Source organism: Lampris incognitus, chromosome 9, assembly GCF_029633865.1.
Source record: "Lampris incognitus isolate fLamInc1 chromosome 9, fLamInc1.hap2, whole genome shotgun sequence".
Lineage (NCBI taxonomy): Eukaryota > Metazoa > Chordata > Actinopteri > Lampriformes > Lampridae > Lampris > Lampris incognitus.
The window spans coordinates 17,658,722-17,674,422 of record NC_079219.1 but is presented as its reverse complement, the minus strand read 5'-3'; the positions used below and the strand labels follow the sequence as shown (position 1 = coordinate 17,674,422).

At 42.2% G+C, this 15,701-nt stretch overlaps 1 protein-coding gene across 1 annotated transcript in view; it reads right to left on the bottom strand.

Annotated features, from left to right (window-relative positions):
* col14a1a (collagen, type XIV, alpha 1a) overlaps positions 1-15,701 on the bottom strand; it is a 241,910-nt gene that overhangs the window by 198,541 nt on the left and 27,668 nt on the right. The window contains exons 2-4 of the mRNA XM_056286930.1: positions 6,192-6,308; positions 1,983-2,126; positions 962-1,057 (exon numbers count right to left, since the gene is read on the bottom strand). Coding sequence (XP_056142905.1) covers positions 962-1,057; positions 1,983-2,126; positions 6,192-6,308 — 357 coding nt within the window. The remainder of the gene's footprint in view (positions 1-961; positions 1,058-1,982; positions 2,127-6,191; positions 6,309-15,701) is intronic.

Genomic DNA, 15,701 nt, shown 5'->3' with positions numbered 1-15,701 from the left:
TCTCTGGTCAGGTTCAACGATGGAGCCATACTTAACGTTACGTTGCACTACATTGACGATGAATGGAACCTGCAATTTCAACTGATTTTGATTTCAACTGTTCGAAATATTCAATAAATAGCCATAAATAGTTCACGTGTGTGTGTTTCCTTAAATTATTTAAAAATCACAAACATAGGATAGTTATGTTTCATTAGAAAAAAATTTCCCAGCAGTTCAGTATATTTACAGTACAGACCTTGTCAGAGAATTATGAGGGCAGTGTAAAAAAAAATGTGTATAAAATAAATAATCGTTCATTAATCGTAATCCAGGTAAAAGTTTGAAATAATTGTGATATTGATTTGAAGCCATATCATGCAGCCCTATACCCAACCATGCCGGCAGTAACACGGGGATTCAAACGGCGATCCCCATGTTGGTAGGCAACGGAATAGACCGCTATGCTACCCGGACGTATTGCGATTCATTAAGTATTGCAATTCTATATATACCCCGATTAGATATAACAATTTTTTTCCGATTTTTTTTTTGTTGCAATTTTAAAACCTTGAACCATGTAAAAAAAAGTTGAGTCATACCTCTAAAGCTTTATACCTTGATACTTTATTCAACAGCTGCACAACTGAACTGAACATGAGTAATTAAATGTAGCCTACTCCTTATGACATTATTTTTCCTTCTCAAAAACCAAGGGCAACATTTAAGCAGTACAAAATAACTTCAAATAGAACAGTATAAAATTTAACTTGAAATTAGAAGTAAACAAAAAAGCTACATTTGCTTAATTCATAAAAAAAATGTATTTTGGAGTCAGTGTGGTGGACACACCAATCGCCACACAAAAGAATCGCAATACATAACTGAATTTATTTTTCCTCCATCTCTAGACTCAACACAACTAAACAACTTGTGTGCACATTTCTTGACCGGGTACAGTGTTTGCATGTAATTGTCCTACCTCCAAAGATCTCATTGGCATCTTCAGGAGGTACAGCTGACTCCTTCAGCCTCTGTGGTTGAGTTTCCTCTCCTCCATAACGGTCTCCATAATTAGCTGTCAGAGAGAGCGAGAGCGCGCGAGAGAGAGAGAGAGAGAGAGAGAGAGAGAGAGAGAGAGAGAGAGAGAGAGAGAGAGAGAGAGAGAGACAGAGAGAGAGACAGAGAGAGAGAGAGATTAGAAAAGTGGCTCTCTTGGGGCATCCAGGTAGCATAGCAGTCTATTCCGTTGCCTACCAACACGAGGATAGCCAGTTCGAATCCCCATGTTACCTCTGGCTTGGTTGGGCATCCCTACAGACACAATTGGCCCTGTCTCCGGGTGGGAAGCTGGATGTGGGTATGTGTCCGGGTCGCTGCACTAGCGCCTCCTCTGGTTGGTCGGGGCACCTGTTCAGGGAGGAGGGGGAACTAGGGGGAATAGTGTGATCCTCCCATGTGCTACGTCTCCCTGGCGAAACGCCTCACTGTCAGGTGAAAAGAAGCGGCTGACAACTCCACATGCATTGGAGGAGGCATGTGGTAGTCTGTAGCCCTCCCCGGATCGGCAGAGGGGGTGGAGCAGCGACCAGGACAGCTTGGAAGAGTGGGGTAATTGGCCAAGTACAATTGGGGAGAAAAGGGGGGGCGGGGGGATAAAAAAAAAAAGAAAGAAAAGTGGCTCTCAATCCAGTCCCTGAGGCTCCATAGCACTGCTGCTTTTCTCTCCTGCCATGTAGTTAATTATGTTCACCTGCTGCATCAGTTATTCCAGCCATCTAAACGGTGGTCTTTCAGACCTGGCACAACAGGTAAATATAATATACTCCCTGGCAGAACAGAAAACCTGCCATACTGTGAGCCTCCCCAAGGACCGGTTTGAAAACTACTGCATCAGAAGATAGTGGGAGTGCAAAACAGATAAAATTGGAATGGAGTGCAACCACACCATAGAATAGGACATTTGCAAAAAAAGCACATGAAAAGCGACAATATTGATTTACCTTTATGCCTGCCCTGAAGTGCTCTGCTCGGCTGGCTGCCACTGACAGCAATGACATGAACGACATAGTCCTTGGTAGGGTTATAGTCTGTTATCACCACCTTGGTGTCTGTTTTAGGTACACTGATCTGCCTCTGCTGTCCACCTGGTAGACAGAGGGGAGGAGAGAGAAGCATAGGGGAGAGACGGAGGAAACAGACAGAAGGACAAAAATTAGATTTATATGCATTTTGTTACTTGTGTAGTTTATTTGTCTGGTTGCCCCTCAGAAGCTATGGAAAAATTATGCTGTTCTTTTCCATCTGTAAGCCAAAATAAAATGCCCAAAGAATCCATTAGCAGTCTCCATTTTAAGTCCTACTCAAAAAAGTTCAAGGTTAAGACACATTTATATGAGGTAATGAGTTTCTTACACCTCTGTGTGCATATTTGTGTCTATGCCTTTGTGTGTGTGTGTGTGTGTGTGTGTATGTATGTGTGTATGGGTGTGTTCTACCCAGCAGTTAATCCCTATCAGACCTACAGGTCATGTTATTGGCCCATTTAAAGTTAGGCGACAAAGTCAATTCGACAGTCAATTTGTGTGTGTTCGTGGGGGGGGGGGGGGGGGTGACTCCTCAGCTTCCTTCTCTTGTCCTTGGAGGAGGTATTGAGAAGCAAAACCTCAAGATAAATTTGACTGAGTGGGACAATACTTGAGGTCCGCATATGAAGGAAAAATGTAATTTGTGTTGGCGTCATTTCTCCTCTAAAATGTAGACAGAATTATCCGGAGGAACCTTTTCATAGGTAGGGGACAATGTCCGCCCTTTAACTGTCCCCTTCTTCACTTCCGGCAAAAAGTGAACTAAAGTCACTGTCACACTAGCTCCCTCCATGGCTCTGGTCATTGAACGAGCTGGGTGGGCACCTTAATGACTCAGTCATACTTTTGGTGTCTCCAAATTACAACTTTGCCAGCACACTGTGTATACAAAATATTGGGAACGCACATTATAAAGCTGCAACCCCTTTGGTAAAATTCATCTAAACTGCCTCGAGGCTTAAAATCCTCCTTTAATCCACCCTTAATCTCCCCTTCTTATCTCAATCTTAGCTTCATGACTGCAGTGGATTAAATAGGTGAAACTAATAAGGCATCAAAGCCTCACCTGGTATCACATGGCCACGCTTTCTCATGGGGAGAGGAAAGCGCTTCTGATGTTTTGCACAATGGGCATATTTTTTTATAACTTGGCTGGATTCCAGATTGTGGGACAAAATTTCTCATTTTTGTCCCATTTGGACAAGTTGAAGAACTGACGATGTATGGCTTAAGATGGTGCATCTTAAAATGAAGAATTAAGCTGTGGACATTCTCTCTCGAGTTATGTTTGTTTTGTTCTTGAAGCAGTTGAAGGACTCCCGCCTTCATTGTTTTCATAATTCAAATATTCCAACAACATGAACAAAACAATTATTATTTTATTAATCAGCTGGGATCGCATCTTGGCTTCAAAATCAACTCAGCGACACTGAAACAAATCTTTTGTTTTGTGGAGTCCTGCTTTCTTGCATTCTGCACATTTTTGAACCTAAGCCACATATAAACATAGATGTGTGTGTGAGTATGTACTTGTGCTTCTTAATGTGCACATGCATGTGTGTATGTGTGTGTGCACGCGCACGTGCACATTTATTTGTTTTCCTGGTAATTTGTCTATTGCACAGTGGTTACACTGGACCACCCAGCTCTGTAAACTCTGCAAGAAACACACAAACACACACACACACAAACAAGAGACCAATGGCTCCAACGAGGCAGCCCACATAATTTCACACCTTGCAGGAACAAGTTATGGCTTTGCTTCTGTTCTGCTAAACTTTCTGCTAGTCTCAGCCCTGACGCTGGGGGAGCCCTGTAGTAAAAGGAGGTAGGTGTAGGGGCAACATGTGGCCTAGATATGCAAGAGCTGGCCTCAACTCCTTATCGCTACACAGGTCTGTACAGGGATTTTTTTTTATCACCCATCATGTACCAACCCTGCACTGATTTTCCAATAATACGACTTGAGGAGAGACAACGGCCTTTCCCCCCTGACAGCTCCTCTTAAAGGCAATGAAGCCCTCTGTAGCAGTAACGCACTGCTCTACTGCAACCAACATAAGACAGAAGGAAGAAAAAGAAAAAAACAAGTCTTGTAAGGGCCACAGTCCACTGAACCATGGAAAGTCCTGGCTGTACTGTCGTTTTAGTGAGGCAGCATTGTGATTTTAGATGTAATACCACCAATATCTGAGTAAATATAGAAATCTGACTCAGAAAAATAGCACCCACTCTCTCTCTCACACACACCGTGTGAGATGCTTGTGTGCACTCATGCACAGGCATACAGACACACTAGAGCAATAAAAACAAATCTTTGAATCTCACTTATGTCAAAACTGTTGGCGAATTATTAAATAGTCATTTATGAAGAGCTCTTTCTATTTACAGTCATTTAGAGTGTATTTGTAAGGACTGTTGCCACACACACACTTTCACTTAACACCGAGCAAAACAAGTAACTTGCTAATAAATTGGATCTTAAAAATTAATTTAAAGCAAATTGGAAACAATGACAAAGTTTATGTGTATATTTAAGCATTTTACAATTAAAAGAAAAACAATTCAGGAAAAACATGGCCATTCGTTGCAGTCAAAACAAAAACTGTATTACTTCAAATCTAGCTCCCAATCTAGTTAACTACTGGGGGGGGGGGGGGTTTCCTTGTTCAGCCAAAAGGCGAGCTGCCACTCCGACAGTCTGTGTCAGGAAGTGAAATGGGGTTTTTATGTCAAAAACATTGTCTGCTTTAAGTGTTTGCTGGTAATCCTGTCACTCATGTCATCCTATTCTTTCCGGAGGGCTAGGGAGAAAGACAGCCCTTAGACCACAGGGATCCTATCTGGGTCCTGATCACTGTCTTCATCACAGATGGCTGTCAGGCTGTTTGTTTAACCATGGTGACCTTGATATCAGTCATCAGGATACGTATGGATACAGCTGCTGCTGAGGTCCTGCATTTCTACAGTGCTCTGCTATACACTCCAGCAGATTTTCTGAGCTCTTGCACTGCCCCAAGAGCAGCCTCTTAGAAATGTTCCAGTTTGCTCTCTTCTCACCCATCTGAGTGTTAAAGAATTTGTCACGCAAACCGCTGCTTTCAAGATACCGGTCTACGTCACTCCATAAACAATGGGCCACGGCATTCACTGCAGTGTTGATAAAGGATGGAGGTGCAGCAGTAGATAAGAAGTAAGGGGTGCTGCTGTGACAATGGCTGTGTTGCAATACCACCCTGAGGTTTAAGTCAATATAAATTAGGCTAATTAGTGAGTCTTCTCAGTACACCTACTAAGACTAGAGGGTTTGTTTTGTTTGTGTACCCTGATTGGAACAATGTGAACGGAGGGCAGGAGTAGACTGAGTGGACTTGGGACTAATTCAGTTTAGATAGGGTGTGTACCACAACAGTGTTTTACATACTACAAAGGACAGACACAGGGGAGATGCAATACATGCAGGGTGGGGAACTTTTACTACTGCCACTAATCGAGTACCAATACAGGGGAACCACAGACTGTGGGGCTTCTTCCATGGCTTTCACTGTAGTACCAATGCAGAATAGATTCAAGATGGAGTGAGACTACTACCATACCACATCTAACACTGTAAATCAGGAGATGCAGGCTGGGAGGTCTTCTGTTAGGACTACTATTTTAGTGCTACTTTGGAATACAGACTGTATGACTTCGACCATCATGGCTCTCAAATGTCCTTAACTAACCTTCAGGAACAAGAGTTCAGACCAAAGTGTGCGTGTGTGTGTGTGTGTGTGTGTGTGTGTGTGTGTGTGTGTGTGTGTGTGTGTGTGTGTGTGTGTGTAGGTTCCACTGTCCCCTGTACCTATTAAACCCCCGTAAGGTCTGCTGACAAGTTACTGCATTTGTGTTGAAAAAAAGTTATCTCTCAGGCCCAAACTTGGCAAAGGTGCTGGACAGGAACTTTGACTTTCTTCCACATCTCTCAAGAGCATAATCCCTCAAAGGAGCTTTGATAAGAAATAAATTACATAATCCTTGCTGACAGACACAAAGTCCAACTCATGAAGGGAACCCTTCCCAAAAGTGTGTGCGTGTGTGTGTGTGTGTGTGTGTGTAGGGGGGGGGGGTTACATAAAATCTTACCTGGTAAACTGGTGAATCGAAATCGATAGCTGTCAAAGTCCCCTTTGGGTTCCTTCCAAGAAACATGGAGCTTGTTTGGGCCGATCACCTTAAAACGCAACCTCCTTGGAGCTGGCACTGAAAGGCAATCAACGACAATGAAATCAGCCTCAATAAAACAGTTCCACATATTAGAAATGAAGTGTATTTTGGGTAATTAAAAACAGATGTGAACAAAAAAAATTTCCCCAACCAATGATCAACATGCGTTAATGTAGCTGCAAGTCAAACGCTGCGACAGAGAGCAAGCCCCGATGTGCCCCGAATGAACATCATCAAAAGAGGGGAAGGATGAATGGATAGGCAGCTGGACGAGTGGATTTGGGATTCTTTAAGTTCCTGTGACTATGGTATTAACACATGAGCAGGTCCACCTGGCAAACAGCTCAGCTTCAGTTTGGTGCGGCTATTAGCCGCCTGAAAATGGTTTAGGGAGGAAACGACTCACGAGGACCCGTCTCCAGCCATAGCCTCTTTATAAGGCACATTCCGAGTAGAACCAATGGACGTGGGGGGGGTTAAATTTCTGCAATAAGCCAACGAGGTCACCTAAAGAAAGCAGATGTTTGTGCCAGAGCCAGAGTGTATGTGTGAGAGCACAATGGCATCAATTTGCATCTGTCCCTCTGCTTGACATCCAGTATATGTGTGTGTGTGTGTGTGTGTGTGTGTTTATGGATGATTTGTATTCCCGTTTTACAAGATTATGGAGAAGTGACTGGTGTGGTGTCATCAACGGGTCACTGCACTTTCCAATCCGTTCTCAGTGGAAATGGATCGGCAGTGACCTGTTAAAAATGATGACAACACATCACTGGAATCATATCTACAGACAGCAAGCACTTTGTGTGTGTGCATGTGTGTTTGTCTATGTGTGCCTACACATGCATGACCACATAGACAGCTCATCACGGACAGACACACAGCATAAATGTTCACATTGGGGGCTGAAAAGCAAAACTGAGAGTTGTTTTTTTTGTTTTTGTTTTTTTTATTGTTTTTTCTTCCAAAATAGACAGAAACACAACAGCAGAGTGAAAGCGAACAACAGAAGAAAGGGGGGGGAAACACTAAAAGAGACAGACCATAACGTAGTATTGTGAAATACTACTGGATCACCTCATATGAGCACATAAGTCACTGACATAACCATCACATTATGTCTCGCATATCACCATTTCACCATGCTGCAACTCCATCTATGTTAGTTTAGCTACAAACTAGTCACCACAGGCTGAAGATAAATTCCCGCTTTCCCGTGTTTTTGCGAACGTGACAAAAGTTTATCTTCTCCATCAGGGATTTAAGGGAAGAGAGTGTGTCAATGTACTGAACTTCACCTGTCAGCACTCTTTGTAACAACATGATATAAATTCATTAATACCGTTGTCTCTGAGCGTCAGCACTGGACTATCTATCAAAATGGGCACATTGCTTTTTTTTTCCTCTCTCTTTTTCTCCCCAGTTGTATCCGGCCAATTACCCTACTCTTCCGAGCCGTCCCGGTCTCTGCTCCACCCCCCTCTGCCGATCCGGGGAGGGCTGCAGACTACCACATGCCTCCTCTGATACATGTGGAGTCGCCAGCCGCTTTTTACCTGACAGTGAGGAGTTTCACCAGGGAGACGTAGCGCGTCCCCCCTCCCCACTGAACAGGCGCCCCAACCCACCAGAGGAGGTGCTAGTGCAGTGACCAGGACACATACCCACATCCGGCTTCCCACCCAAAGACACGGCCAATTGTGTCTGTAGGGACGCCCAACCAGGCCAGCGGTAACATGATTTATTCTTGAATATTTCGCTGCAATGCTCACTTGCTATATTACACAAAATCCGTTTCAGCTGGATGTGTCTTTCAGTGATACTAAAAGATTTCAACAATAATACTGATAATGCTCAAAAGGCATTTCAGGGAGGTCCAATGTGGGACCCTCACTCATCCTGATCACCACGGCCAAACTCAATGCTACTGGATGAGAATGCTGATAAAACTGAAATAGGAAATAAAAGATCAAGAGTGCAGACAAGTAAAGATAATACATCACTCATGGTCTATCCGGAGAGGTTTTGAGAAAGTGTTACTTGGAAACGAAGAGATATGATGCGAACAAACCTGAAGGGACGTGTGCAGGGTTTTCATGTGATGCGGTGAAGCGTCTCTCCCAGTGGAAAATCCTGCCCAGGCCATTACCTGAGAAGGCTGAATGCTTTACGGCACCGTTATTCCCAATAAACACGGAGCTGGCGTTACCGAGTCGTGGGTGGAACGCTTTTAACTTCTGAACTGATTTTATTCAAGATATAAATTCCCCCAGGATCAGACTTATCTTCATCACGATCTGCATTTACAAAGCATTAAGGTTTCCATTTATCAAAAGAGGCAGGATGTTGGTTTATTGTACAAATGAATAACTGAATATAATGTTAATGTAAAAAAATGCAGTTAATTTACTCTCTTAATTAATATTGTGAAGTTTATTTATTTATTTATTTTTATGTTGCCACAGTTAAACTGGACCCAGGTTTATTTACTTGAAAACCGGCACTTCACATTAAAAAAGCATATGACAGTGGGATGAAGTGTCAGTACAGAGGGGATGTCCTGAGTAAAGCCAGGTCAAATGCACCCTCCCCCCAGAATCAAAATCAAAATCAGGATTTTTTTTGATTGCCATGTGCATTAGGAATTTAGCTTGGCATTGTTGGTACAAAGAATAAAATAAGATGGAACAAACAAAGTTTAAATAATACTCAGACATATGTACACTGTACAGCAGCATCTGTACTGAATACAGACTGTTAGTCCCCAATTCCAAATGGGAGAACTGCCAAAGGTGGTTGAGAATTGCAGAGCTAAGATCCTGTGGGACTTCAAGTTCCAGACTGACAAGCAGGTGCTGGCTAACGAACCAGACATTGTGGTGGTCAACAAGGAACAGAAGACAGCAGTAGTGATTGATGTAGCAATCCTGAGCGATGGCAACATCAGGAAGAAAGAGCATGAGAAACTAGAGAAATATCAAGGGCTGAAGGAAGAACTAGATCAGATGTGGAAGGTGAAATCCACAGTGGTCCCAGTGGTAATAGGACCACTAGGGGCTGTGACCCCCCAAACTGGGAGAGTGGCTCCAGCTGATCCCAGGAACAACAATCGAAAAAGGGTGAGAGGGGGATAAAAAAAATATATATATATTATACTAACACTATATAGTGTTTTTTGTTTGTTTGTTTTTTTCGGAAACCGTCAATGGTGTTGATGAAAGTGCTCAACAAATGAGGAGTGGAATATTAAGATAGATGTAGGAAAAAAACTTAAATTCACAGCAGTACAACTCTGTTTCGTGCGTCGCGCACTCGGGCATCAGTGACAAGAGACGACAACTGCAAAGTGTACACTTACATTGGACTAACAGAGGGCCCTTTTAAAATTGGGTTTCACACCCATATGATTAGCTTCAGGAATGAGCATCCAAGAAATGCAACGACCTTAAGCCGCCACATTTGGTCATTGGTGGACAAAAACATTAGTTACTCTATCTCCTGAAAAATCCTTAATAAAAGCAATGCATATTCAACTAACAACAAAAGATGTAACCTACGCTTAGCAGAGAAATACTTTATTATTTGCAAGCCTGATATGTCTACCTTGAACAGTAGAAATAAATTGGCCACCAGCTGTAGACACAGGAAAAATATCTGCTTTGCAATTACAAATAAGCCATTGTCTTTATTATTCCACCCCCCACCCCCTTCCATTGGATGATATACATGTGATGACCGTTATTGGGTGTGGTATTTTTATGTTTTGCCTGTCTGCTCTTTCGGCCGTGCTCCGGACCCACTCCATTAGATGACGTATGTAAAGTACCTCATTGGATGTTATTTTATTTTGTTATATTTTAAATGTATGCTATTCCAACAGTGCCCTGGCCCTTTAAGCCCTTACTTTTTCAAATCGAGCCCCAGCCCCTCCCTCATTGGTTGTAATGTCCCTGATGTTACTTTTCAAATGTTTCCTATCCTCCCATTGGTTGCTGTGCACTGCAACTAGGGGCGTGGTGTGAGGCAACGTAGCGTTTATTCGCTGGGGTTTTTTCTTTGTGGTATAGCCAACTCAGCAGCTGATGAGTGCGCGATGCACGAAACAGGCCTGTAATGCTATGAATTGAAGTTTTTTCCTACATCTACGTATGTTAATCTATATTTAAACATATAACTTACTTGACAGCTGATGATTGCTTATGGCATGAAACAGGCTTGTATTGTCTCATAAAGAATTTACTTGTCTCACTAGATTTTTTTTTTTTTTAAATACCGCTCCTACAGTCATCAGAAGTTAATGTGAAAATGCTGTCATCTCTCAAATTTCAAGGACACAACAAACCACTGTTTTTGTAATGCAAAGTCATAACTTATCATTTCCATTACATTATGCAGACCCCGTGTTATCAGCGTAATATGTTGAAATAAACTCACTGCTCTTCTGTAGTAAACATAGCAGACCACCGATCTATTACTTTACCCCCGTACTTCTTTTCAGAGGGAGGGTTGCTGCTATCCTAACACAATTTTAGCAGAAAGCCTGTAGATACCAAGGACAGCGTGCCAGTCCCCCACATCGCCAACACGCCAACAGACAGAAAAACAGTAACAATCTTCCATTCATCCACCTGGCGACCCTGAGTGTCCAATTCACCTGACATACATATCTTCATGCTGTGGGAGGAAATTGAAGCACCTGGACAAAGCACACAGAAAACATGCAAACGCCACATGCATACTCCACCCAGAAGCCAGGACCCTCTGAGTACACACAAGAGTGCTAACCACTGTTATGACCCTGAATCATAATTTGTATTTGAGTATGATTGCGGGATTTTTGTGCTATTCTCCTTCCCTGCCTGAGGGTGGTACTGTTCACTATGTTGTGTGTTTTCCCAGTATACTGAGTTGCAGGTGGCGGCTGGTGATTGAACTGGAGGAACTGGAGACTAATCTAAAATGACGTCTGTCCAATGCCAACTCACTTTGCCTTTTTCCTGACTCCCAACAAGACCGTGATGAGCTACCAAGTAATTGCTGATTTAATGTTATTAGATTGATCTCAGTTGTATATATTGTAAATATCTTCCAAAAACAAAAAACAAAACACACAGTCCTGGTAGATGACGGCTTGAGAAGCCATTTTTGTTGACATTTTCTTTTTCTCTTATTTATGCTAGGGAAGTAGGTAAGCTGCCCGTACTTCTTTCTGTTTTCTTTTATCGAAGATAGGTCAGTTAGTTGTTAATCTTAAAGATTGTTTTGTTCATTGTTTTGGCTGTGCTCTTCCTGATGCATATACTAGCCCAGCGTTTCTCAAACCTCTCCTGGCGGACCCTTGTCCTGCATGTTTTAGATCTCTCCCTGCTCCAACACAGCTGATTTAAATGATCAGTTTTGTTATTAGGCAGCTTCGGGAGCTCATAACGAGTTGATCATTTGAATCAGCTGTGTTGGAGCAGGGAGAGATCTAAAACATGCAGGACAAGTGGTCTGCCAGGAGAGGTTTGAGAAACGCTGTACTAGCCTACCACCACTGATGAATAAATCAATTCTGTTTGGACTGCATCTGCTGTGGCATTGTAGTGCAGTATGCTATGTCAAAAAAAAACAGCTCCCGTAGGATTTTGGGCCAAAATTGATTTTTTTGCTGTTTTGGCTTCTATAGGGACCAAACTAACAGAAAATGAAGGGTGCCAAATTTTCTGACCCCCACCCCCAATTCTGGGGGGCCATCTATTTTGGGACCTCCCAGAACAGTAAAATAGTAGTCCGCCTGGGACTACTCTTACTAAAATGGCTGTAGAATTGTTATGCTTCAGTTGTATAACACCAAATTTGGAGGAGATGCAGTTGAGAAGTTGTAGAACAGATCCAAATATCTGTGGCCTGCTGGTAAATGGTATTACTGATGTTATTCACACTCAAATTGTAAGTTTTGTTTAGGCGAACCTAAAAAATTGAATTTCTGCTGTAGTTTATCTGCAGTCCTTCTGTCCTGGTGGATGGTACAACTAAACTTCCACTTGAAGTACATTTTTCCAGATGTTACCTATACATAGACCAGAATTGTGCACCTGGGCCCTGTACTTGCGGAGCTATTACTGAATTATTTTGGGCATGTAATTTCGGGCGAAAATTCAAAAAAATTGCCTGGGGCTGAAGTGGTTTTTAATGTCCAATTTTTATAATATTATAGTTGTTTTGTAGGTTTTAAAATATTCTGAGTTGATTTATAACACTATTAAAACAGCTAGAAGAGTATTTGTCTGACTTTTGGTTCCTCACCTGGGACACCCCGGACTGACCCTTGTGCCTATCCCATTCATCATTACTCTCCTCTTTCCACTCCTGCTCTTTTTTTGGCCAATATAACTTTTACAATTTTTTTTATGGGCATCCAGTGACAATTAATACTTTACTGAAAGTGTTGACCATTCTGAAAGACATTCCTGTTCTGACTCTGAAAAAATAAGGGTTGAAATGTGGCCATTGTAGCATAATCCTTGTTAATTTGGTTCATTTCAAACAGGTGAGATCATAATTAAAGCACAGCTGTGTTTGTAGCTGACTGAAAACAAAAAAGAACAGTACTCAAGATAAAATAAAATAAAAATAGGCCAATACCAAAACAACAACAACAAAACAAACAAACACCACAATAGATTTGAAGAGTCAACATTTTGAGAATCACATTCATGGAATTGCTGAAAGCAACTACCTGGTAAGTGATACTTTTATTTTAATTGTTTATCATTCAAGTGAAATTTAAAACAAGCCTGAAAGATTTATAAGCCAATGTTTACACATATTTTGACATATATTTACATTGTTTTCCCATTATTAGGTCTAATCTTTCAATCTGACATGCCCTGATCCAACAATTTTGGACTACTAACAGTAAGCTAAGGTGGGCTAAATTTAAACCATGCCCGCTAGATTTAAAAGCCAACATTTGCACGTATTTATATTTACATTGTTTTCCCATCATTAGGTTTCATCTGTCTGGCATGCACAGATCCGACAACCTACAACAACGAACTAGAAAGCTAAGCTAAACAGTAAGCTAAGGTGGGCTGAGAATGATCTGGTAAATGTGTCATATTTTTCTGATGAAATTTAAACCAAGCCTTCTAATTCAAATATATATTTACATTGTTTTCCCATCGTTAGGTTTCATCTGTCTGGCATCCAACAAATTGGACAACTTGTGAGCTAAGGTGGGATGAGATCTGGTCAATATGGCAGAGGAATGCAACATTTGCGTGATCTGCAAAGAAGGTGCCACCCCTGGCAAGCGACTAGTTAAAAATCCAGCCATTATTGATGACCTACTGCAGGCTTGCAGGGACAGAGTTTCTTTAGGTCAAAGTGATTTTGAGGAACTTTCCGACTACTTATCTGGCCTAAATGAAGGGGAACTGAAATTGGTTCATTATCATAGTGAGTGTCGAAAATCTGTTATAAACAAGAATAAAATTGACCGTCTCAGGGCTAACCAATCCCGACCTCAGTCACCTGTCTGTTCTAGAAGAGGATCTGGGCGCCCTTCAATTACTACAGGATCTGTTAGACCTAAACGGTCGAAATCTGTCCCAAAGGAGCAAGTGTGTTTATTCTCACCTTGTGACTTTTGTTCCAAGGGTGATTCAGAGCCACTGCACCGTGTTCTTTCTGATGCAATGGGTGAAACGCTTCTTGAAATAAAGCAGCAGACCCAAGATGACCAAGTAAGAATCTGTGTAGCAGACCTAGTGGATGCTGGTGACGCTTCAGCTCTTGAAAAGTACTATCACAGGGATTGCTTGCGGAATGCAAAACGTACCACAACAATAAAGAAAGATCATGATAATGAATCACTCATTCGCTCTTTATGTGACGAACAGTTAATCCTCGCCATTCAAAATACCGTCACAGACGATGTTACTCTTGACATGGCTCAGGTCAATGATGCTTACTTGTTGATCCTGAAAAGATATCACATGGATGTCGATGAGACTACAAACTATCGCAAGCATCTGAACAAGATCATTGGTGAGCGACTTCCAGATGTCCAGTTTGTAAGCTCACTGCAACGAAATGAGCCAGACAAGCTTGCTAAATCAACTGTAGTTAGCAAAGCTATTGATTGAAGTATTTCCACTATGAATGATGGTCAGTTATTGGCAACCTGAAGAAAGTTGCTAACCTATTGCAGGCAGAGATCATGCAAAAGTGCAACTGGTCATTTGCCGGGATATTTGATAACTTTAAGAATCCCTCTTTACTCCAATTCTTCCTAAGTCACCTCCTCTTTGGCAGTCATGTTGTCCAAGTGTTTGGCATGCGGGATGAAGAAGTAGACAAAATTGTTGATGTTGCATGCCAGTTTCTAGTCCAGAACACTCGCACTGATCGTCAGGTGAAACATCAGCCAAAGAAAGACGATGCCTTTCGGCAAAATGTCCAAACACCCCTCTCAATCGGACTGTCCCTTGCTATCCACTCTAGAGTGCGTGACAAAATCCTTGTCCAGAACCTCTCAGATGTCTACATTGAAAGTGACTACTTGAAGATCCTTGACTTAGAAAAAAGTGTGGAGCAGTCTGTTCTTCGACGAATGAAGGATACTAGCGGATTTTGTCGCCCTGACTTTGTGAAGAAGGGTGTGAACATCTGGTTTGCTATTGACAATATTGATCTTTTGGAAGACACAGCCACTGGGCAAGAAACCTTCCATGGCACAGTGGTTGTAATCAACCAGCAGGATGAAGATGGAGACCTGATGAACCAACCACTTGTTATAACAGAAAAACCTCTCACGGCATCACCTCTGGCATTTGATATAAACTTGCTGCAGGAGCCAATGATCAAAACCACTCCATTGAGATTTGAGTCTGTGATAGGAAACCGAAACAATCTCATTTCCCAAGACTTCACTCACACCTGGGCATTCACAAACTACCTTGCAACTGATGATAACAGGGGGGCAACCTCAACTGAACCGCAGCTGGCAAGCAAACAGACCCAGAACAGTGAAGAAGAGAGAAGCCATGCTGAATCTAATAACGACAGAAATCAAGATGATTCTATTGTGTCGATCAAAGAACAAAGGCGTAAATCAGTGAAATTGACGAAGGAAGATGTGATGCCAACTTGGGCTGCAACTAAATCTCTACTGTTATCTCAGTCCTCTAACAGTTGCACCTCAACAAACACAGGGGTGATTGCTCCCCTGTTTAAGACCTCGCCAACAGATTATGCTACCCTCTATACCACTTTGAAGTTAACCCAGGGTATCTCTGCCACTGTCATTGGCCCTCACAGAAAAACACTGATAACCCTAGATCTTGACCTTTACTCCCGTGCATTGAAGATTCAGCAGTCAGTTGGAAACACCAACTGGATCCTAAGAGCTGGAACTCTTCACATTGCATTTGCTGTGTTGCA